The sequence below is a fragment of the Panicum virgatum genome, chromosome 9K, assembly GCF_016808335.1.
Source record: "Panicum virgatum strain AP13 chromosome 9K, P.virgatum_v5, whole genome shotgun sequence".
NCBI classification, from domain to species: domain Eukaryota; kingdom Viridiplantae; phylum Streptophyta; class Magnoliopsida; order Poales; family Poaceae; genus Panicum; species Panicum virgatum.
In genome coordinates, this window is record NC_053144.1 from 45,512,869 (window position 1) to 45,537,610 (window position 24,742).

Sequence of the window (24,742 nt, forward strand, 5' to 3'; positions counted from 1 at the left end):
ATTTGGTTCATACTTTCTACAGCAAAAAAAATTGACCAGGTATAACGAATCTAGAACATAATACACGGAAATATGATCTATTCCCTCTACCAAATTGTAGGTCTTTTTGAAAAATCTACATACATAATTTAAATGTATCTAAATATAGTCCTTATCTAGATGCATAGTAACAATTGTGTATCTAGATTTGTTAAAAACGACATACAATTTGGAACGGAGGGAGTAGAACGGTAGCATCATCTGTACGAGGAGTTTAGAGACAAAAGAAGCATTCATCTTTCCGCCTACACCGATTACAGTAAGTTGGCGCCCCGAATTCACCTACTGCTAGTATGTCATACAACGTAGCTCTCTCCACTGCTGGCTCCAGTTCCACTATGCAGAAGCAACGCATACGAAGAGATCATTCATCATCTTCAGAACTTTCATCAGATTGATCAGGTCCTTCCTCAGGCAGGGCAGATACAATTGCAGCACAGCAGAAAAACTCACGGTCCTTCAGGAGTAGGCATCTCCCATCTGAATTCCACTTCAAGTCGACGATCCGGAAATTCGGCAAGGGGATATTTACACAGCAGGCACCAGACGGTGTCCACATGTACAGGTGAGAGCTCTCCGTGCACAGAACGAGGCGTGTGCAGGTAGGGTCCCAAGCGGCAGCACGGATTGGGTCTTTCTGCACAAGCACTGCTGCAAGCTCAAGGCGACAAATATCCCATATCCAAAGAGCAGTTGGCATGTTGTCGTTCCGGGTGAAGAAATAGTGGCTGTCACTGCTCCATGATAGCATACCTGCAACATGTTAGAAGGTGAGAAAGAGGTGTTTTCCTTGAAGAATGCAATTTCCGAGTTACAGGTTTGGTCCATGATACACCGGACTTATAACATCAATTGTGTTTGAAAATGTTGTTTTCACTCCTATACAAATGTCCAGCAATAGAAGAATTCACAAATGAATTAAAGACAAATTGCAGGTCACAAGTGCAGTTTGTGTTAAGAGTAAGAAATAAGACAAGCAATGTGTTAGAAACAAATGAGATCACAAGCTCATGATACTAGACACGTGTGCATCAGTCATCAAGTAAGGAAACAACTGATAACCCATATGCATGAATAGGACCTCACAACAAGCATCAGCTGAAGTGGCAAAACACAAGAGGAGCTCACCAATTCCTTGTTTGGGGTTGGGCTTGTCAGTAGCTGGTTTCGTGGAAGGTAAGGTGATGGGAACATCCATCACAGCATATTTTACTCTAGAACCTCCTCCCTCAGTGCCATTTTCTGATAACAAAAACAGGGAACATTCATTAGAGAATTTAAACAAGTATGTAGGCACAAGTTCAAAAATTAAAGGCATCACAACATGTCAATTTGCAATGGGTCCATTCGTATATAGTGTGATAGGAGGACAATAACATGGAGACTGCAGTTATCGACATGGTTTTAAGCTACTACAGCTTCAACAGAAGTATGTTAGTATGGTATCACAGTCAGTATGGGTTTTCTATCTATCATTCTATAAATAATATGGAACACATAATCCAATTATTTTGTTGCCATAACAATGTGAATGAAACATTTTGTAATCTACAATGTGATACCAATTTGACGAAAATAAAAGGATCCATATTAAGCATCTTCACTTCAGTATCCATAAAAAAGAAACATATCTTTAGAAGTACAGCAGTGCATAGCCAAATCAGATAAGAACATGTGGGAGCACTATGTTTACAAGTCTACTACAGACTACAGGAACACAAAATTGACTGAGAATGTGCCATGGAGTGTTTTAGTTTCAATTCTATTATATAGGATAGCATCTTAAAGAACGTTTCATATCGAACCACAACAGCCAACTTCGGTTCAATAGGAAATTCATCATTCATGAAGCAATAAATGTTTTAAAGAAACAAGGCCCCAAGGTCAATGCTTCGAAAATATAAAAAGCAATAGCATGAGTAGCATGAATGATCACTCCTAATCTTACCAGCACCATTGTCTTGCATGTTACGAGAGAAGCCTTCACTAAGACATAACTCTGACATATCAAGCTGCCACGGGTCATCCACTTCCTGTTGATATTTGGCAGTTAGAATTTGAAACAAGATTATTAATTAGAGAAGAAGATTTGGACCATGCGGCTACGCTAATATGACAGTTAATGAAAGAATGTCAGAATTACCTTAAATATAGCCGCATTACAGGGACTTCTAATAGAGGCTGTATGTGTGAACTCCGCAAAAGTTTTCCATGTCAGATGGTTCAAAGTACGCACTGCTTGATCATAGCTGCCCACTGCTAAAAACTGTCCACATGGTGACCAAGCAACAGATTTCACGCCTAACCCACTTTCATAAGCTAGATACTTGAACAGGCACCTTCCATCAGGCGAATAAATCAGAACCTGTAAATGAGGGGAAAAAAGGATGTCAGAACCTATAACAGGCATTGTCCACAGATGATCAGCATACATAGAGTTGGTAACTCTGTATGACTATATTATGCTCAGTAAGTAGGAAAAACAACAGATTGGTTCTATTTTACGACAAACTAAAATGACCTCATAAGATTTGGCAAGAGATTATTGGTTAAACTAAAAGTTCAATCATCAAGACTAAAAATAATCATGTGCATATGACAAACATATCCAACAATGCCAGGTGTCAACTAACTAATTGAGGCACTAGGGAGGTAAACGAAAGGCAAAATATATGCTGCCCTGTGGAACAAGACAAACAAGGTAACTCACAAGCAATGGACACCTTATTCGAATTAATTAAAGTTAAATTAGCAGAACGAATATTAGACAGCTACAAGTGTTATATAAGATGATGAATACTTATAGTAAATATGCTTTTCGTGAATACATCTGAAAGAGGATAACTAAAGACTTAAGTTGCTCCTCAGAGATAGGCATGTGAATTGATAGTTGCAAGCCAGATAACTCAAACGGTAACAGGGATTTGTGGAGAAAACAAGCGTACCTTGTATTCAAGAAGTGAATCCCAGACGACAATAGCACTATCATCTGGTGACCACTCAACACCAGCTAAGTCTACTGTATCAACAGCAAAGACACTCATTATCTCCCAGGAATGACATGAGAGCAAATTTATGTAGTCCTTGCAGTCGCGCCTGGTGCATATTGCAGCAAACTTCCCATCCTTGGTAAAAGAAACACCTCTAGAAGCATGCTTTGGCCACTGGACATGCACGCATGCTGTATTTACAAGAGACCACACGGTGAGACGAAGCTGAAACTCGGATGTAGTGAGTATATGACGACTGTCAGGGCTCCAGCGAGCATATGCAATCCCTGCAGGGCCTTCATCGATCTTGCAGGTCCAGTCAGGCTGGCTCAGTGACCAGGCCTGAACCATGTGCCGCTTGTAAAGTCCACATAGAATATATTCTGAATCTGGAGCCCACTCTAGAGAGCTTATCTTATCCACACATGAAAACAATTGTACCACCTGCACAGGTGAATTCAAACAAACAATAAACATAAAAAAATTCAAGACATATACATGATGTATACAATGTAGTGTTTGCAATGTAGCTCAGGCATATAATGTAGTGTCTCAAGTGTCAACGTGGGCGCATTTGTTGTAGCAGTATGAGTTCTTGTAAACCTTGACCTCGTCAGTTCCTCCATACGGTAAATAGAAACTTTCAAGGCATATACAAAAATTTAAACCATAATAGTATCGAAAATTTTTGCATAGGTTGATATAAAACATAAACATAGTTCACAAATAAAATAGTGCAAAATATTAGCTGATACGCCCGTTCGGATGCGAAATGACCCTGAGACCCTCCCCCCTTACCATTTGGTGCAGATTCTACGATCCAGAATGTACCATGAAATTGAGCTAAATAAAGCCTACTCCTGACCCCTGGGACTTAAGATCGGCAGAAATAGGCGCATTCTATGGACCAGCAAGCTCGAATTAGAGCAGCACAATGTCACATTACCCTATTCCAGAATTCCAGATTCGGCGATTACAAGGAACACAAACCCTAAACCCACATTCCCTCACGACCCATGAGATCGGCGGGGCGAAAGGAGATCTGTAAGGGACGGCGTGGGCACCTTCAGGGAGACGACGTCCCGGACGACGAGGCGGTAGTCTACGGCGACGGCGAGGAAGCGCGCGTCGGGGGAGAAGCAGCATGGGCCCGTCTGCTTGTAAGGCTCCGTGAACTCCATCCTCTGCTCCCTCTCACCCGACTACCCGAGGCAGACCTCCGGGTGACGGGGAACGGAAGTGAGTCCTCTCGCTGGCCGGCGGCCTACCGCTCCGGCGAGGTGGGGTTTGGACTTTGGAAGGTTCGCATTGGGGATTTGAATTTCTTGTGGGGGTAGAGATGTAAAATGGAAATGCTCCGTCACATCGTTGACAGCCGAGTTGACCGTTGACAGCCGATGGGTCCATCTTGGCAGCCCCATGGTCATAGCCTCACAGGCTAGCATAGGGTAGGAAAAACTTTGTTGGCAATTGACATTTGGCAGGTTTAGCGTGCTTGGTTGTACGCTACATTGATCAAAATGCACTTTAAAATCTTAAAATGGAATTAACATGTGGAAATAAATATAAAATCAATAATTAAAATTATATACCTATGCTTACATTATGATATCCAATATCCATGATAAAATGACATTTTTCTTTTCAAGTTCTGCTGCTCGTGTCTCCTTCAAGCACGCATCTGGAGAACATAAGTTGTGACGTGTGAAGAAAATGTCATCGTACATGGTAACTTTATTATTAGTGATTAGCGCAGCACATATTTAGATAAAAGGTTAATTGGATCTATAAAATTATAATTTTCCATTTTCTAAAATAAGCCATTACAATTCGTGTATTAGGAACGATGTCATTACAACTCGTTCGAAATCTGAAGCAGATTGCCGTGAGGTCTGTATGAAAAACATTTCAAGAGTGGTGTATGAGCAATTTTCTCAAAAAAACAAAGGAGAGTAAAAACGGCACATTAGCAACTAATATATTGGTAAACCATTATCTTTAAAAAGAACATAACAAAATCACGAGAATCACAAATAGAAATAGCCAACAAGTACTAGATGACAAGCCAACTATGGCTAATGGCAGATCTACTCACTTAACAAATCCAACTGAGCGAATTCAAGTTACCAAGATACGTGCACGCCCGAGCCTTGCATGTGCAGGCTCTGATCTATGATGCAGCACAATATGGAATAAACATCGACAAAAATCAAAGGGGGGTGCAAAATGCATACATTTGAGATTTGACACATCTTTGAGTAAAGAAGCAATCAACAAATAGCTAGGGGTCTTTGGGTAAAGTAATCAATAAATAACTAGCTAGGCCAAATAGGAAAATATAGAGCAAGGAACACGTTTGGTCATTCAAATTCAAAGAAAGAAAACGATAATCCATGGTGACTTGTTTGCGACGAAAAAAAAAATCAAATTACTAGTATCTTGCGATTCAAGCACAAAAGAAGAAAGCACTACCGATCATGGCAGCTTTGGTCAGTCTTGACGGAACGCAATTGGTCAGCAAGTAGAGACGCCTTTCATTTAACATAATATACACGTGGCAGTCAACTTATTACATGATATATATACAAACCCGAGCAACTTCACTCTTTGGTTGCTGCAGACACGAGTTACGGACCCACATTGCACGTCCTTCTCTTTAATATGTACAGGAGCAATGCAAAAACACAAGAGAACTCAGACAATCAAGGGTTAACCACGACACCTTGCAGTAGACAGGGATGCCCAGTTGTCATCTGCTCTGCCTCAAGAGAGCAGGTCTCTCTCCCCACATTCTCAGGTATAGCCTCCTTGCAGGCACGGCATCGAAGCCACAGGTATGAAAAACCAGCAAAAGCTGCCTTGCTAGCAAACTGCACACGGTATATTAAGCTTATCTCCCACAATCCACTGCCCATATTAAGTGCCAACGTATCTGCATTATACCCTTCTAGGTCTGATTCTGAGACCATCACAAATGCGCTGTCATCAAATGCAACAAGGTTGCGAGTCGCAAGGAACAACGGTGACTTGATGATAGGATTGTCGAGGCAAGTAGACTTCCCAGTTTTCTTCACTCTAAGTTGGTAGAATTCTTGCACAGCCTATAAAATAAGAGAAGCAATCCCACAGAATTAGTTGTGGCATTCACTGGTACATCACCAGCAGAGCACAAATTAAATGCCTATTCAACACCACCCACTCTGTTTTGAGTGATCACATGTTTGCTCAGGATCAGTTAATATATCTGCTTATGCTGTAATCCTTTGAAATATCCAGGTACATGCTTTCGGATCATATGTTGAACAGATAAAAAAGAAAAAAATGATTAATGAGTCATGATATGATATTTGCAGTTCCAGCAGAAAAGTGCCAAGAACACATAATTATGTCAAATGCTGTCTATTGAACTCTTCGTTCACCAAGCCTCGAGGACCTTCTCATCTACTAAAATATCACCTAACATCTTAAGGAATCTTGACAGTATGGCAGATGGCCTAACTATTGATTAAAAATGGAGTATTGAAACATACGATGCCCTTTTGCCAACTATATTTCTCAGAAACAACTAAAAGATTACCTAAATTAGCAAACAATATAGCTTTCTGAGAGAAGTCATAACTAAAATGAGCCCAACAGATACCTGACAGGTTCTCCTTTTTAATTTTGTATTGATAATATCCTTTTATTCTATTTGAACAGTGATCCGAAAAAATATACTATTGACACGATTGTATGCAAGCAAGAGAAAAAAAATGTGAAACTTACTTGCCACTGTGCAGAAGCTAATAACACCCTAGGCCGACGCAAGCGGACATGTTCATAAGCTTCTGCAGGAGTCATATTTTTATATTGCACCTAGAGAACGTAGTCAGTGCCAGTTAGTCACAACATTATTCATATTACAGAATCAAGTGATGGCAATAGAGCTAAAGCAAATTGACATACCAAGTAGCAAATAACAACCGTAGTGCTACGTCCACGACCAGCTTTGCAGTGGACGTAAGTCAACTTCCCAGATAAAGCATTTCCTTCAAGTATTACAAATTTGAAACAAAACCATTAAACCATGCGCCAAATCAGAAAATTAAATGAAAGGTAAGAGAAAAGATAATCAAAGTGATGAACTTTTACTTATGACATTTTCCAGTTAGAATCATAGATAGGTTTCCCATTATATGCTCAAGAGGAAAATTCCAGGAGAAAACAAGGAGAGGGCACTCAACAAGTAACTGAATGCAGGTAAAGAAAAAACAGAGTGTATCATATTATTATCTAGCCATGTTTCACGTAGAGCATCATTAGCATATGCTTCTTCTGACATAAATTGGTATACAAAACAATGCAGTTTGTAAAACATAGACATTCTCAGTTCCTTCATGTTTGAAAATAAGAAAGAAAATTAGAAGATTTGCACATGCTGATATTAAACGTGCATGTTACTACCTCATCAAATTCGTTTGTCTCCTAAATCTTTAATTAGCATGCACATCTATCATACCATACACTAAATAAGGAAATCCAGGAAGATTAAACCATGTCTTTTAAGTCCTATAATATCATATCATACCAAATAAGAAAGAACAACTGCTCCTAAAACATCATATAGAAAAGAATGGAGTACTTTATTCTTCAGAGCACACTAAAAAGGAGTTTGAATTGTCATATCACAAGTGTTGAGCTCAGTTCAACATTCCAGCATAAAACTGTAACCTTGACAAAATGTAACATCAGGAGATATATTTCTTTTTGAAGATTCTTACTGTGGATGAAATCAGCAGCTTCACAAAGGTTGACAAAAGAAGGTGCATAAAGATAATCCCTTGTCGGTAGCACCAGGTTTTCGATTCCGTGAGCCTAAAATCACACACATTATCCGTTACTTGTTGCTTCCGGAAAGAGATCACAACAGACAAAAAAAAAGTAACTAGCATAGTAACATGAATTGGTTCAAGCATCAGCATATCATGGCAATTGGTAAATTATCACCGTCCTATACAACATCTAAATTCACAGCAAGCACAGTTAACATGTAAATGAGTACAGTAGTCCAAATGGTAATAAGGAGAACAATACAACAGATTGTTAATAAAAATTAACAATGTTGCTGCATCGGCGTTATTGTTCTCATAACCACTGCACTACATTGGGAAATTTTAATTCCCAGCTATCAGTACCAGCTCCACAGTTCACCTCAATTACCACCATAGTTGACTTTCAAAGACCAGTCTACCAAACAATCTCAATTCATCATTCAATCAGACAGAAACAGCATCCCTCATGAACGCTTCAAGAATTGATCATACACAGGATCTGATGAGAGGAATAAACCAACAAAGCTGCACTTGATGGTTTGCATACATTCAACACAATATTGTTGTAGGAAAATCAGATTAAAAGTTCTCAACGTTAAACTAAAGAAGCATGCCCTAATTAATCAGACAACTATTTGGTTTATTACGACTACATCGTATCATCAGATCACAATCCACCAAACCACCAATATATCACAAAAAAAAAATGGCTGCAGAACAGTATAATTGGATGCACTCGATCAGTCAGTTGTAATATACTAACCTCGTATAACGATCTAGGAACAAGCCTCTCATATGATTCATTCAGTGTTACCACACCACAAACTCCAAGCTCCTTTAGACGGAGAACATCGCTAGGGAATGGAACAGCACCTAGCAGAACATGCTGATCCAACCAAAAAAGATTAAAGGCAGTTAGAGGAGAACCTGCAGAAATTCTGAGTGAACTGAAACAGGAAAAGGCAGCAGAGTTTTTTGTGTTTTCAGAACTTATCAACAAACACAAAACGAAATCCAGAGTCAGAAGAAAATCCACAAGCCAGGAAGCAGAAAAACAAAACCTAAGTCCAAACACCATGACTGCAAACTGCCACACCTTACCATAGGAGAAGCAAGCAACATTCCAGTAGAAAGCCCGATGCCGAATTGCCGACGCAAACTCAAAATCCCACAGCAACCAAATAGATCGGACAAAGCTACCGGATCAGCAAAGCAGCCAGAACAAAATCGATCAAAAAGGAGAGGAAAAATTCCCCACCTCGTCGACCTGATCCCACCAGTGGAAGTGCGACTCGAGCCGATTCCTCACGACGTTGTAGCAGAGCGTCGGGTAGAACAGCATCCGCGCGCCGACGCCCACTGCCGCGCGCTTCGCGTCGACGGCCACCCGCATCACCACCCCACCCTCCCCCACCGCGGCGCCGCAATCCCCGGGACGCAGCTGCGGAAGCTCCTCCCCGCCATCTCCCCCACCTCCTCCTCCTCCGGAATCGCCCGGAAGCTCCTCGATTCGCATCGCTCCCCGATCAACTCAACTCAGTCCGATCCGATCGGTGCCCCCAAAAAATCGCCCAAAAAGACAAAATCCCCAAAGACGATCGATTTGGGGAAAGCGGGTGGGCCGATTTGGGGGGGTTCGAATCCGATCTGAGGCGTTGGGTGGAACCGAATTAGATTCTCGATTCGGCAACCGGGGTAATCGAGATCGGAAGCCTCTCCATCCCCCACTTTCCTCGCTCTCACGCCTCCTCCCCCACCCTTCCCACCTCGCCTCTCTGAACTCTGGAAGAAGTCGAAAGTCGAAACTGCCCGAGCCAAGCAGCAACCCGCACGTCACCATATGACTCGGCGACGTGCCACCAGAACACTGACAGGTGGGCCTCCTTGTGCCTCGTCCATCCAATACTGATATGTGGGCCATACTGAGAAGAGAGAAAAAATAAAAGCCAAATCTCGGACATGAGCCCAAGAGGAAATTAGCGATGACCCGCGGTCGCTGCCGCCGCCGCCGCCGTGTGCTGCAGGAGCCACTGCAGCACGTTCAGCGGCGGCGATGGAGGCGGCCGAAGCCGGGAGTACAAGTTGCTGAAGAGGAAGCTGATGTGGTAGAAACTGAGGATATGGTGCAAGTTGCTGAAGAGGAGCCTGTAGAAAGTGAGGCGGGGGTGCAAGGTGCTGAAGAGGAAGCCTAGGCGGTGGCGCGTTGCCGGGGAAGAATCGCTCCCGGACTTGGCGGAACACCCATTGCCCGATGAAGATGGCGGCGTCGGCCGATGGCAGTGCCTATCTGGGCGCCGACTCCAAGGGGGGCGGCCGAGGCAGAGGCACGCTGCTGGTTCCGGGCCTCCGGGGTTATCAGCTCCCAGCCTCCCATCCAATCCGGCGCCATCGCGCCAAGTCGGAGGAAATCGTCTACCACGGCCAGGTTTAGAAGATTGGACGCTTGCAACTGACGCTATTCGGCGAAAACAATTGCATATGTTTGGAAGGAAGAGTCAGTGCCTCACCGGAAGCACACAACTGTATCGTTCCTCTTGGGATCAACGAGCTGCAATCCGTTTTGAAAACTACTGGCTGCAGACCCCAGAGCTAAAATCTAATAATTTGATATGAAATGTCAACGTTTTCTTAAGAAACTGTTAAAACAACACATAAGTTCAAATCTTGATCTTGAAATAGTGCACCCAAATTTTGGAATAATAAATTCAGAATTTGATATGAGATGTTAGAATTATATATTTGAAATGTCGAAATAATTCATCAAAACGTTAAGGTAGTAAAATTAAAATGTTGAAATAGTGCATATTACATTTGTTGATTTTTTCAAGAATTCAAAAATGTATATAAAAAGTATCCATATTGGATCTTATTGTGTTCCAATAATTAAAACAACACATATATTTAATGAGAGCTAACTTGAACTCACAAGTAAATACATGTGGAAATCCATGGAATACTTTTATTTTAGGTTATACCATGATCAACCTCCAAAAGAAAATTCTTCCATCTACAAAAGCAAACATTTCTGGGAGGAATATTTCTTCCCCCCAAAGTTATGCATGGGTTCCAAACTAAAGAGCTGCATTGAGTTCACGACTACTGCAGCATGAGAAACAAAATTTGAAACAAAAATAATTTACTATTAGTGAATACTAAATTTGAAACTAAAAGCATAAAAAAATTAGAAGTTGACCAATGAGTCCATATCAACTATGACTAATAAATAATAAATCATGAATTAAAAATCAAAAAAATAGTAATTGATTGTACAACAATTAAGGAGAAAGTTAGGAAGGAAATTGTTAAATAAATAGCATAGGTCAAATACAAATTACAAAATAACTAAATTTGAGTTAAAAAGAAATACAAATTCACAAACGTTTCATGCTAAATATGATGAATAAATAGATAAATCTTGATTTAAAATTAATATAATTAGTATTTAATTTGTACATAAATTTGAACAAAGTTAGCTAATAAATGTATGTGTCAAACATAAAGGATAATTCTTGGTCGACACCACGCCATTAGGATACGATAAATTACAATAGAGAACCAAAATCTACGCATCCATTTACTTTGTTTTTTTAATACCGGAATAAAAAAACTAGCCAGCTGTGCTATTTGCACGGACCACCTTGCTAGTTTCGCCCCCATAAAACTATCAGCATTTGAATAGCTGAATTATAAACAATGTACTAATTGAATCTAATAAAAATGATTTATTATATATTTGAGTTTGTGTTGATAAAAGTTGATTGATGTACCGAAAAGAATGACATCTAGTATTATCGCAACTCGTAAGCTAGCCTGTGAAAGCGCATGGGGTGGCAGCTAGTTCACCAGCTACTGAGATGGTATATTTATTGTTACTACCAGATCAGCAGCAAAATAAGACGATAAGCTCGTGGTCGCTTTTGAGGCAAAACAAATGCCTGATCAGCCAGCCACCAAGAGATTGGTTGCAGAAACCGATCCATCTCTTGGCCAAAAAATACGATCATGGCTTGCATGAACAACACCTCCATTCATCACCTACATGAATGTTGTTTACAAGTGGTTCCAGGCAAACTATCATATGCGGCATCCTTTTATCTCCGATGAAGTCTGGATGATCCAGCTACGTAACTAAAACGAAAACAGACGCGACCATCGTCGGCCGGCGATCTACTTGGCGTGGTGCTTGACGCCCCGCGGCCCCGCGGACTTCTTTATGGACTCGATTCTCTGCCGCCTGATCTGCTCCCTGAACCTGGCGATGAATTCCTCCGCCTTCTTGTCCACCTCGTTCTCGTCCACTTCTGGCGTCGACTCCCTCGGCGAGTTGGTCCTCGTCGAGCCCGCGCCGACATCGTCGTCGTCGCTGCTCTCGGTGTCGTCCGAGGAGACGGCCACCCCGCCCAAGATGGGATCGCTCACTGACCTCTCGTACTGGAACCTGGGAATGGACTGGTAGGCTCTGTAACCATACGACTCCTCCAATCCACGCACGCCCACTGCGTCACGGCCATCGCCGGCGTCGTCAGGCAGCTCCTGGCTTTGGCCTTGGAAGGCTGCGGGCTCCCTCGCCCTGATCGTTCTCACCGACTTACCAACTGCAGCCGGCGGCGAGTTGCCGCCGCCGTCGAAAGAGTTTCTTGGCTTTGCCGTCGAGGAGTTGCTGCTGCTGCTGTAAGCAGAGGTGCTGAAGATTCCCGTGTGGGGCGAATAATGGTCTTCCCCTCGGCCTCTCATGCTGTGGTGCTGCAACTCCTCCTTGAAGCTTTTCCCCACCGCCGCCCGGCGTTCTGACGCCGGGTGGTAACCGTGGACGAGGAACGGGGGCGGAGGCGGAGGTGGCGCCGGCGGTGGCGAGGAGATGGACGAAGACCTGTACGGGCTCCTCCGCTTGGCGTAGTACTCCTCCTCGCTGGCCTTGGCCAGCGTTTCTCTAGCCACGGACGACGCCGGGGAGAGCCTCTTGGGAGACGGCGAGGGGCTTGGCGACGCGGGCCGCCCGGCGCCGTCGAGCCTCCCGGACCGCGACCGCCACGGGATCGGCGAAGGTAGCACGGTCTCGTCGCGGGCGCCGCCTGTCGCGGGGTCCTGATGAGAGCTCCGACGCGGCCGCGCGCGCGGCGTCTCGCCACCGCCCGCGCTGGCGTCCTGCGCCGACTGCGGCTTCAGCACCCGGACGGGCAGCGATAGCGGCGCCTGCGCGTCCGCGGCGCGCCCGTTCCGCCCGCCGCCGCTGCTGGACACGACGACCACGGGGTCCTCGGGCCGGTGCAGCGCGCTCCACGACCTCATCTTCTCTCTGCCGGCGCCGCCGGGTGGACTGTCCGGCAGCACCTCTTCGTCCTCCTCGTCGTCGAACGGCGCGATCGAGTCCCTGAACATCCGCCACGCGTACCGCGCGTCCGCCCTGGCCGGCTCCGGCGGCCCCGCGGCGGCGGCGGCGGCGGCGGCGGCCCCGGCGCGCCCATCGTCAGCGCTGTTCTTGCGGCTGAAGAGGCCATACGAGACGGCGATCCCGACGAACAGCAGGTGCAGCAGCTCGCACGCCTTGGCGAGGAACGCCTGGCCGGCTCCACCCGCCCCGGCCTCGGGCGCCGCGGGGAGGAGCGGCAGCAGCGCGACGCAGAGCGCGAGCAATGCCGCCCTGAACGGGAGGCTCTGCACCACCGAGGCGGCGGTGGCGGCCTGCTGCTGCGCTGCCATCGGTCGATCTCAAGAGGGAAAAAAAGGTGGGGAAGGACCGAAGGAGAGAGAGGCGCCCAACGTGACGACCAGCTCTTTTTAAGCTTTTCTCTTTGCCGCCGCGATCGCTTCGCTTTACTCGCCCCCTGCTCGCCGTCGCGGCGGTCGATGCTCTGCTCCCTCGCGCCAAATAAAGTTGAGCTTAGCTTTATCAGCGATGTATCCAATTCTCTCTCTCTCTCTCTCTCTCTCTCTCTCTCTCTCTCTCTCTCTCTCTCTCTGACGCTGCGCACTTATGCCCTTGTCACAGTGTGGATCGAGCCCGGCGATCGATCGAGGTGGTCGTGGTATCTTTCTTGCTTGTTCCGGTGGCGGTTTGAGACGGAGGAGGAGGGAGGAGAATCGCTTAGCGGGGAAGGGAGGAATTTGAAGGCGGGCAGAAAGGGGGGATAGATATAGACCCTCCGAGGTAGGACTCGGAGGAGCTGCATGCCGCATGCGTGGATTTCTAGCGTGATGGCCAAGCGGCTGTCGTCGTCTTCTGAATTCCGATGCCATGCCACCAAGAGCATCTTGCTCCCATTCAAAGTTGTTCGTGGATGTTACGCGAACGAAGAAGTGGCTGTGGTAGATGGTAAATGATCCAGTGGGCGGGTGGTACCACCCACATCCCATGTGTCATCCTGCTGGATGCTGAATTGCTGATGATGAATCTCTGACGACGGGCTTGCGCAACTCAAAAGCAGACCAGGACGGATCAGAGACCCAGTGGCAGAGTTCGCTGAAACCATTCCCTTCCCCTCCAACCACGAGCTGAGGCCTGGTTTTCGGATTATGTTTTTTTAAAAAAAATCCCTAGCTGATGCAAACTAAGTAACTATCCCTCTACAATTTTACCAGCTCGTGCATTGCAAAAAAAAAAAAAAAAAACAGGACAAGTGTACAACTCATGCTCATATAGGCCATCATGACAAGTTGGAGCTGCCAACAATCTGGCAAGTCAGAGTAAGATGCCTAGCTTAAGGGATAATGGTGCCGGCCACTGCTCTCGTAGTAGCGATCACACCATCAGTAAACTGTAAAACTGAGCGGCGGATATGCACCACGCGAGGAGGACGCGGCTCCAGATCGGAGCGGTCGCACGCACATGCACGAGACGGCGCGCGATGTGGATTCGGGATTTCCCCCGGCTGCTTTTGGCTCGCGCACGCTAGCTACAGAGCTCTCTGTTTCTCTCGCTCATGTCGCGCCACGTGGGGCGATCGCGCGTATGGATGGATGGATGCCGCCGGTCAGAAAGTATAGATGGCCATTTGGCCCGATACCCATGGGGCCCCGAAGCCCGGCCCATATTAGCCCGACCCGAGCACGGCACGGGCCCGAATATTATTGGGCTCGGGCCGGCACGGGCACGATAGCCGGGCTGTGCCTGGGCCTCAATCCCGACCTATGGACACATTCAAGCACGGCCCGAAAAAGCCGGACCGATCGGCCCGATGGGCGGCACGGCGGCCCAGGCACAGCCCACGGCCCGCTCCCCAGGCCAGGCCAGCAAAAGAGCCGTTGGAGGCCTGTTGCCGGCCCAGCCCAGCGGAGCGGGTATGTAAGGGGCGCCGGCCGCTGCCCCCGGCCGCCCCCCGCCCTCCATTCGCTCGCCCCGCCCCCGACCCCTCTCTGCTCCCCTCGCGGCCTTTCCTAACCCTAACCCTAGATCGAACCTGGACCCTCTACACTGTCTACAGCTCCGCTCCCCTCCCGTCTTCGTCTCGATCTGACCGTCTTCTCCAACTCTGGTCGCCGGCTCGCCGCCGTTGGCCGTCCACTCTACCCTCTTCTCTTTGTTTTCCTCCCTACTTTTGCATCTTCACCGGTCGACTCGCTTCCTCAACTCAAATCCGTCCCCAAACCCGGTCATCCCTCTATAAATCTCGTAGATCCGGCCGTCCTCGATCTCGCCGGCGTCTTTGGTGCTCCAGATCTGGTAAGTCCCTAAACCCTAACCCTAACGTGTTTTTTTCAGTTTTTTTATTTCTTTCTCCTGTTCTGATCTTTTTTACCTCTCTGCGCAGTTGCTCGGCCGATGCAAAGCCGTTGGGGTACCTGAGGGGGCTGGATCTGGGGTCTTTGGACCCTAAACGGCAGCTCGGTACCCTCGGTTTTGTCGGCCGACGCGAAGACGTGACGCGCCGAAGGCCTGGCCTGCCCTCCAGGCCATGGACGACGACGAGGGCCACACCATCAACGATGAGTTGCGGATGATGGGCCTGGAGGGGGACGACGAGGACGGTATGGAGGAGGAACGGGAGGAGCTTTTGGGTCGGCGTGGTAATGTGGAAGTAATCATGCCCCATCCGCCTCCCGTTGGTGTTTGTGGTGCCGGAGCGGGTGCTGATGTAGGTGCCGGTGCTGGTGCTGGCGCTGGTGGTGCAGCTGACGGTGCCGCGCCGGACTCTGTCAGCCACGCCGGCGAGAAGCGGGGACGGCCCTGCATCTCCAAGGTGTGGGACGAGTACGAGAAGCTCTTCAAGCAGATCAATGGTAAGACCGTCAAGTATGGAGCCAAGTGCCTTCACTGCAAATCCGTCCTTTCCGGCTTTTCCAGTAGCGGCACTGGCCATCTTAGTCGGCATCTTCTAACTTGCCGTAGTAAGAAAAAGAAGTCTGGTGCTCAGCCAATCCTTAGTTTTGATGCTGACGGTAGTGTGGTTTCCTGGGAGTACAGTCCTGATGTGGCTCGTACTCAATTGTGTCGTTTGATTGCAAAGCTTGATCTGCCTCTAGGGTTTGGTGAAACAAATGAGTTTAAAGAGTACATTCAGATTGCTCATAACCCTAGATTTACTCCTGTTAGTAGGCAGACACTACTAGAGATATTGCCAAGTACTTTAGTGAACGCCGTGATGATCTTGTGAAGTACTTAAGCTCTAATTCTGTTAGCTCTGTTGGTTTTATCTCTGATATATGGTCTGGTAATGCTAAGGAAGATTACCTTAGTGTGGTTTGTCATTATGTTAATTCTGATTCGCAACTAGAGAAGAGAGTGTTGGGTCTCAACCTTATTGATGTCAGTCACAGTGGTGACAACATTGCTGAGCGTGTGCACACTGTGATCTCAGACTTTGGCTTGGCTAATAAGGTGTTCTCTATCACTCTAGATAATGCTTCTGCTAATGCCTCTGCTATGGAAGCATTGACACCTTTAATTAGAGGTTATATTGGTGATGAATACTTGCATCAGATATGTGCATGTCATATAATTAATTTGATTGTCAAGTCTGGCTTGAAAAAGCTTAAACCTTACTTGGAAGCATTTAGGACTGCTATTTCATTTGTGAACTCTTCTAACCAGCGCATTGCTGCTTATAAGTCCTACTATATTGCTGTGGGTGTGAGCCCTAGGAAATTTCAATTAGACATGGATGTGAGGTGGAACTCCACCTATCTCATGCTTAAGCATTTTGTTCCTCACAAGCAAACATTTGGTGTGTTCATCCAAACCCAGTACCCCAGAAGGTACTCCTTATCTCTTAACTGATGGACATTGGTATATTGCTGAAAAAATTCTAGAGTTCCTTGAACTATTTTATGATTGTACTGTTGTCTTATCTGGTGTTTACTATCACACTGCTCCACTTATATTGCATAGAGAAAAATTCGTTTGACCCCCCTGAAGTTATGCGCGAGTTTGAAAAACCCCCCTCAACTCAAAAACCAGAAATGGATGGTCCCCGAACTTTCGAAACCGGGCAAATAACCCCCCTGATGGTTTTCACGGTGGTTTCGCTGATGTGGCGCTGACGTGGCGGGTGGGCCCCACAAGTCAGTACAGTCCTCCCTCTCTCCTCTCCTCTCTGTCTCTGTCTCTCTCTCCCGCACACCACGCGGAGCTCCGGCGGCGCAGGGGAGGTCCCCGGCGCGCCACGGCCTCCACCGCCGCACGGGCCACATCCACCGCTGCGAGGCCCGCCGCCGGGGGCGGGGCCCCTACTCCAGGGCTGACGTGGCGGGTGGGCCCCACAAGTCAGTACAGTCCTCCCTCTCTCCTCTCCTCTCTGTCTCTGTCTCTCTCTCCCGCACACCACGCGGAGCTCCGGCGGCGCAGGGGAGGTCCCCGGCGCGCCACGGCCTCCACCGCCGCACGGGCCACATCCACCGCTGCGAGGCCCGCCGCCAGGGGCGGGGCCCCTACTCCAGGGTGGGCGGCCGCGACCGCGAGCTCCTGGGGGGGAGGCGCGCGCGGTGGCCACGAGTAGCAGGAGGGGCGGCAGGCCTCGCGGGCAGAGGGAGTAGAGGGAGGACGAGGGAGGAGGGGCGGCAGGCCTCGCGGGCAGAGGGAGCAGAGGGAGGACGAGGGAGGAGGGGGGCGAGCTTCGTGCCGCGACGCCATGGCCACGGGTGGCAAGGGCCGCGCTGGCGCACTGGCCAGCTCGAGGTGGGGAGCTGGAGCTCCGCCGCCCCGCTCCGGACGCTCCGCCGCCGTCGACCTCAGAAAGAGGGAGGTAGAGGAAGGGGACGGCGCCCCTCGCAGGCGTCCACGGCGAGCTCGGCCGCCGCTCTGCGCGGGCGTCCATGGCAAGCCATGCCGAACTCGGCCGCCGGCCCGCGCGGGCGTCCACGCCGGGCCGAGCTCTATCGCCGCCCCGGGTGGCCGTCCCGCGCGAGCGCCGGGGGGGCAAGGGCGGGCGCCGCGAGCTCCGCCGGGGGGCAGGGGCGAGCGGCCGTCCCGCGCCGAGCTCCGGACTGAGCAAGCGCTGGCGGTGGGCACGACACAGGGGCCGAGGGCGAGCACGACGTAGGGCCACGGCGCAAGGGCCGGCGGCGGGCACGACGTAGGGGAACGGCGCAGGGGCCGGCAGGCACGACGCGGGCACGGCTCAGGGGCCGGCGCCGGGCACGGCGCAGGGGAGGGATGGAGAGGAGAAAGGGAGGGGATAAGTTCTGACTAGTGGGGTCCACTGCCACATGTTCAATGAGGTGGCTCCGACATGTGGACCCCATTGACACATCAGCAAAACCACCACCGAAATAGCTTTGACCTAGTCCAGGGGGTTAATTTGGCCGGTATTGAAAGTTCAGGGGGGTTATTTGCCCGGTTTCGAAAGTTCGGGGACCATCCATTTCTGGTTTTTGAGTTGAGGGGTTTTTTTTAAACTCGCACATAACTTCAGGGGGGTCAAACAGACTTTTCTCTATTGCATAATCTCATTGAAATTGCTGGACAACTTAAAAAATTATGAAAATGACAGAATGCTTAGAGAGGTGGTAATTCCTATGAAATCTAAATACTTTAAGTACTGGAATGACATACCTCTGATTTATTCCATTGCATTCATCATGGATCCTAGAGTTAAAATAAAAGGTTTTAGCAATGCTTTCAGGCTGCTCTCTAGTTTAACTAGTACTGACTATTCTGCTTATTTTACCTCTGTGAGAGCTGCTCTGTCTGACATGTTTGGCAAGTATGAAAGCAAGTTTGGTTCTATTAGATTGGCAAGGCCTACACATAAACCTTCTACTGGTAAGAAAAAAGCTCAATGGGGTAATATCTTTGGTGATGGTTCTACTTCTACTACTTCTCCTGGGTCTGGTCTTGGCAGTGTTGGTGCTGGTGGCTCTTTTATTGTTCCTCTTAGTAGAAGGACATCTGCAAGTGCTTTGCTGCAAGCAGCAAGCACCGGTGGTGCATATGGTATTTCTTCTGAACTTACTGCCTACCTAGATAGTGACACTGTCAACCAGTTTGATGATGATTTCAACATCTTGACCTGGTGGCATGAGCACAAACAGTCTTATCCAGTACTTTCTATCTTAGCTAAGGATGTTTTAATTGTGCCTGTTTCTACCATCTCTTCAGAATCTACCTTTAGTCTAACTGGCAGGATCATAGAGGAGAGGAAGCGTCAGTTGAAGCCAGAGATGGTAGAAATGCTCACATACATCAAAGACTGGGAGGCTGCAGATGAAAGAGCTCAGCACATGGTGGAGGATGGAGACCTGGAGGCAGCTTATGAAGATCAGTATCTTGATGAAACTCCAGCACAAGCTGCTGTGTAATAGGATAGTTTATTTACACTGTATGACTATGAGGTTAACTTAACACTGGAACTTGAACTTAATGAGCTAGGCTGTACTCTTTTTTCCTATCTAGGGTTTTTTCACGAGACGTGAGTTTTTACCTAGATAGGTTTTTAATGATGCAGTCATTGCACAAAACAGCTTATCCTTGATATTTTATTGATTTTTGTCATTTTTTGTTACTCAAGATGAATCGATCTGTTGAATGAGCCATGCTGGAATTTTAGTGCTTAGCCTCGTGCCTGGGCACTTGGGCGGCACGAGCACGGCGGGCGGCACGGCACGGCACGAAAGAGTTTAGTGCCGTGCCTGGGTCTCAAGTCCAGCACGCTGGGCGGCACGCCACGCGCACGAAAGTCTTTTCGTGCCCAGGCGTGCCATGCCTAGTCGTGCCGTGCCTAGGCGTGCCGTGCCTAGGCGTGCCTGGGCCGGGTCGTGCTGTGCCGCCCATTTGGCCATCTATATCAGAAAGACTGAAAGAGAAAACCCCCGGGTCCTCGCCCCCACGCCTCACTTTTGCTCCCCCGTTGGTCTCGCCGAGGCGAGCACGGGGAATGGGATGCCGCCCATGCTCTCCTTTTGCCGGGGTCGGTCTCCTCCTTTCACCTGGTCTGAAGTCTGAACCCAAGTGTCATGCTCGATTGCTCGTTTGGCCAAACCTTGACGGGTTCAACGAGATTTTAGCGTGTGTTTACAGGAGAACCGAGATTCTAGTTTGCTCGCTTCTCACCTTGCAGTTCATGCACCTGTGACCTGTCGTCGTTGAACAAGTGCGACGACTCCTTTTTATCCATCCGTGAATTGGATTCAGTTCTGTCAGCAGAGCGTCGTCGCCCTACTACTGAGCTCCGGAAACACACCGAGATTCTTCGGCTCTCTAAACAAATCCCTCGCTGCTCAAAGTTTCTAGTGGCCCGGGGGGTTTTTTAATCAAGGCTGCGAACTTTTGGGCCTCTTATCGCATCGGAATCAGATGTGCGCCACGTCCGACGCCGGTCAGCGAATCCTGAACCTAAAGCGTGAGCACGCAGCTAAGTTCCTTTCGTTAGATTAATGATGAAGCATGCAGCAGCTCACTAAACTGCCAAAAGCTAAAGCAAACGGGCACGATTAGAGCCGGCATAAGCTTATCCCAGCGGCTTAAACAAACAGCTTGGGGGCTTGGGGATTAGTCTCTTAAGCATGGAAAAGAAGCACAAGCAGAGAATCAGTCCGTGTTGTCACGAGCACAGGTTCGTGCATTAAGAGTAGTAAGTAATCTTCTTGCTGAAAAGAAATGCTAGGCTACTACTAGTTCAGTGCGATTCCAAGGGGAGAGCACGGCAGGAGTTCAGTTTGCCTAGTTCTTACGCGGGGCCATTGGCCGGGGGACGGCGGTATGGTTGCCATTGCCGGAGTAGATGGCGTCCGATCAACGCGAGCGATCTGATGGTGGGATAAATCACAGGAGGCAGAAAATGGAAAGTTTCAGTCGGCGCTACTGCGCATCAGCTGATGGGACGGGTCAGATTCACCCACCCACGCACCCCCATGACTCTTTCTGAAGGGCAACGGAGAAGCAACCTTGTTCTCGACATTACTGATTTTTATTTTGATGTCCGAAGGTCCAGTTTGCCACTACACGGCACATCTAATGAAAACATATATTGAGTACTTTTTTTTTGAAACGTGGGAACATATATCCTAGCAAAATACTCCCTCCCTCTCAAAATACTAGTCATCCTAGGAATTCTAAGACAAATTAACAAGAATGTAAAATGATCATGTTTGCCCCTACATATTATCCATATTTGGCACTAATTGATTTTTGCATGCATATACACTTTCTAAATAGAGTATGGTGATTTGTTTTTTTGAACAAATTTTGAATCCCAGGATGACTAGTATTTTGGGACGGAGTGAGTAGGCTTATCATTTTCTTTGGATTTTATTTATGCGTTATCATGGTCAGACAGAACTCACTCACTGCACGATTTGATTTTCTGCGACTGGGACCACGGAGGCCTTTACGCCTGGTTGGGTCGAAACTCCTATGGGCTGTTATAGAGGACCGACCACCACAGACGGTCGGGAAAAAGAAAACAAAAGTTCGCCAGGTCCACCGCCGCCTCCTTCCTGTCCACCGTCGGATCGCCGCCGCGGCCATCGCCTCGCCATCGCATACACCGGCGATTACTCGCCCAACGAGCATGGAACATTTTTAGGAGGTGGCTACCTATGCATTGAGCCCTGGATTAGGCCCTGTTTGGTTTTTATAAATTAGGTGACTTATTACGTCAGTTGACTAAAAATCATTGACTTAGGTTTCCTCCATTGGTCGGTCGACGGTATCGCCGGCTAAATTATTTTTCTAATCAATAAACAGTGATGCACACCTCTCGCTAGCGACGCACTCCTCGCCCAACGACAAGCCTCTCCCCCTTATAGGCACGCAACCCGAGGCTCTGCTTTTACTGTGCCGCCCAGCGACGTCGCCGGTGCCTACTATAGCCGCTAGAGGAGGCCTTATAAGTTATGGTTGTTTGATTGTAGGTAACTTAGAGCATGTACAACGGTCAGCCGATGCCGTCGTCTTGCATCAGACGCCGCAAAATACACCTTCCCTCAGCCGATTTAATGCGGAAAGAGAGAGAGAGAGAGAGAGAGCAGATCCGTCGCCTCCTTCGTCGATAGGGGGGCACGTGCTCTGATGGAAGTCGACGGCACCGAGCGTGCTGTAGCAGCTGAGGCGAGTCATCGACGGCCACCAGGATCCTATGCGCGCGGGGGAGGGGGGCGAATCCATTTTCGCGGCAAAATTGAGCGTGCTTCCTTCTCCCTATATGCCTCTGCCCCCTTCCTGTTAAGATACGCTCCTCATCCTGAGTTAGTTTCAGTTACTTATGATCAGCTTTGGTTGTTGTATTGTTGTCTTGTAAGCCAAGTATGTAATCTTCTTAATGTACAAGTTGTAATGCCACGTTAGGGGCTCTTCCTAGCTATATTAACACAAAACCGAGAGCCTGAGAAGGCATCTCGTTCCACCCAATTTCACATGGTAATCAGAGCTCGGTTTCTTGCCAACTTGATTCATGGCGACATCAGGCTCCTCCGCATCTGCTGCCATTCCCTCTCTCGGCTATCTCGTGACCGAGAAACTAGCGCAGAACAATCATCCACTCTGGAAGGCGCAGGTTCAATCGGCGCTCAAGGGTGCGCAGGTTGCGCACTTCCTCAACTCCGCCATGGAGGTTCCACTAGAGATGATCGCCAAGCCTGACAAGACGCAGATGCTCAACCCCGACCACACTTCCTAGGTAGCAAAGGATCAACAGATACTCAACTATCTGTTGTCCTCGCTTTCCCGGGAAATTCTCGCTCAAGTAGCGACACTGCCAACATCTGCTGGTTTCTGGGAAGCAATCGAAGGGATGTTTGCATCCCAACCGCGAGCGCGCGTGATCAACACACGGATGGCGCCTCCTACATCCTCTGTGTGGCAGAACTGCCCAAATTAAACTGGCTTAAGTGTGCTAACTATCATCTTAAGCGTTAATCAAGTAAACACGCACTTAAAACGGTGTAATCCGGCAGCCTGTTGGGTTAAGGATCGAAAACACTGGAAGTCTCGCACGAAGACGAGCATAGATGATTACAAGCAAATAAAAATTCTCAAATTTAATTTACAATGCGGAGTTTTACAAACAAGATTACGCAAAATATCAGAGTTCAAAATGCAGCGGAAATTAAATAGAAGCTTAGTTTAGAAAAACAACGATTACTACGATGACGTGAGGACGTCACATCCAGCAGTAGTTACCTGAAAACCAGGGTGACAACAAACCCTGAGTATACTAATACTCAGCAAGACTTACCCGACACGGGTATACTTAGCCCACTATCTAGACATGCAAAGCTTTTTGGCTCTGGAGTTGGTTTTGCTGAAAGGCTACTAATACTGGATCCTTACTTTCAATATTTTAGCTCAATTTAAGTTTATCAAGTACCAACTAAATTTGCCTGACATCTAAGCAAGCATGGTTGATCACATTAAACCTCTATTTAAACCATTCAAACGTCTTCAACTCATTTGCATTTCATCCTTTACTACGATGTGACAAAGTGACCAAGGTTCTCTTAACCGAGAGAGACGGCGAATCGATCCGATTTAACCTTGCAAGGTGGACCTAACTCACACGACACGTGCAGCCACGCCGGACCACATATGTCAACCGTTCCCATCATTACCCCGACGTCTGAATCACGCCTGCCAAAACCCAGGTGAAGGGTCCCTCACAGCGAACTCCCAGAGAACTAGGAGGCGACATACACTCCAACACCCGCCATCATTCCACTCCCAGAGTAGCAGGTCGCGATTCAAAGTATCGTTGCAAATTAGGTAATTAGCTTACCGGTTTCGACTACCTCCTACTTCCGGCATGTGGTTAGTACTGTTCAAACTCAGTCAGCACTGCCAACAACGGTACGGTCCTCAATCGACACAGGCGGAGGTCCACTTTCCAAACATTCCATATCCATAATCCAATTCCTCTCCGCCCGGTCTCCATTTTTCTTTCCTCACAAATTCATTCTCAAATCACTTTTCCATAAGCAACAAAAACCTATAGCTCGCGAGTGACAGCAATCACTCGACTTCTACCGGATCCTAGTTAAGCATGGCAATACTAACGACACCTGTATACTAGTATAAACTCATAGGTACCTAAGGAGAAACATGCATACTAGGGTTCCATACAACTCCTAAAACGTAAATGCACAAAATAAATAAATAAACATTGAATACTCAAATTAGGGGTTATGCTCCGGGGCTTGCCTGGATTAACACTGAATTAGTTAGTGTTGGTTAGGTGATATTCGCTTGGCGGACATTTTCCTTTGGGTAATGCACATCGGGTCCATCCATCCATCTTCTGGGTGCGTCCACCGTTACACCATCTTCTGGCTCGGCTGCTGCTTCGGCTTGCGGTTCCCCTGCTTGCGGCTCCGAGATCGTATCAGCAACCAACTCGTAGACGGCTTCGCTCGCAGTGTCTACAAGTATGAAAGGATGCCATGCTAAAGTCAGAACCACAGCAATGCATGGATGCTCATGATGCGACACATTTCAATACAAAGCAATTGAAAGAACCGACAGAGCTGACATGCATC

At 47.7% G+C, this 24,742-nt stretch overlaps 3 protein-coding genes across 3 annotated transcripts; all 3 read right to left on the reverse strand.

Annotated features, from left to right (window-relative positions):
* Nucleotides 1-51: 51 nt before the first annotated feature.
* On the reverse strand, nucleotides 52-4,357 carry LOC120651664 (WD repeat-containing protein WRAP73-like). Its single transcript, XM_039929235.1, has 6 exons — nucleotides 4,094-4,357; nucleotides 2,985-3,473; nucleotides 2,183-2,404; nucleotides 1,988-2,072; nucleotides 1,168-1,281; nucleotides 52-792 (listed from the first exon to the last, which is right to left on the reverse strand). The coding sequence occupies exons 1-6, from the start codon at nucleotides 4,208-4,210 to the stop codon at nucleotides 404-406; spliced, it is 1,416 nt and encodes a 471-aa protein (XP_039785169.1). The 5' UTR covers nucleotides 4,211-4,357; the 3' UTR covers nucleotides 52-403.
* A 1,182-nt stretch (nucleotides 4,358-5,539) lies between these two features.
* LOC120651666 (phosphatidylglycerophosphate phosphatase PTPMT2-like) lies at nucleotides 5,540-9,652 on the reverse strand. The gene is made up of 6 exons (XM_039929237.1): nucleotides 9,099-9,652; nucleotides 8,604-8,726; nucleotides 7,790-7,883; nucleotides 6,975-7,057; nucleotides 6,795-6,884; nucleotides 5,540-6,130 (listed from the first exon to the last, which is right to left on the reverse strand). Exons 1-6 carry the CDS (start codon nucleotides 9,354-9,356, stop codon nucleotides 5,732-5,734), a joined length of 1,047 nt encoding a protein of 348 aa, XP_039785171.1. The 5' UTR covers nucleotides 9,357-9,652; the 3' UTR covers nucleotides 5,540-5,731.
* A 2,146-nt stretch (nucleotides 9,653-11,798) lies between these two features.
* Nucleotides 11,799-14,082, reverse strand: LOC120651665 (formin-like protein 16). The gene has a single exon (XM_039929236.1). The coding sequence runs from the start codon at nucleotides 13,538-13,540 to the stop codon at nucleotides 12,008-12,010; it is 1,533 nt and encodes a 510-aa protein (XP_039785170.1). The 5' UTR covers nucleotides 13,541-14,082; the 3' UTR covers nucleotides 11,799-12,007.
* Between the last annotated feature and the right edge of the window lie 10,660 nt (nucleotides 14,083-24,742).

Bases quoted from the DNA above. Each gene is read 5' to 3' on its own strand.
- LOC120651666 (XM_039929237.1), bottom strand. From the start codon at position 9,356: ATGCGAATCGAGGAGCTTCCGGGCGATTCCGGAGGAGGAGGAGGTGGG. The intron at 7,058-7,789 runs GTAAGAATCTTC...TAATACTTGAAG, and splicing joins AGCTGCTGATTTCATCCACA to GAAATGCTTTATCTGGGAAG. The intron at 6,131-6,794 runs GTAAGTTTCACA...CTTATTTTATAG, and splicing joins TAGCTTCTGCACAGTGGCAA to GCTGTGCAAGAATTCTACCA.
- LOC120651665 (XM_039929236.1), bottom strand. From the start codon at position 13,540: ATGGCAGCGCAGCAGCAGGCCGCCACCGCCGCCTCGGTGGTGCAGAGC.
- LOC120651664 (XM_039929235.1), bottom strand. From the start codon at position 4,210: ATGGAGTTCACGGAGCCTTACAAGCAGACGGGCCCATGCTGCTTCTCC. The intron at 1,282-1,987 runs GTAAGATTAGGA...TTTTGTTATCAG, and splicing joins CATGCAAGACAATGGTGCTG to AAAATGGCACTGAGGGAGGA. The intron at 793-1,167 runs GTGAGCTCCTCT...AACATGTTGCAG, and splicing joins CAACCCCAAACAAGGAATTG to GTATGCTATCATGGAGCAGT.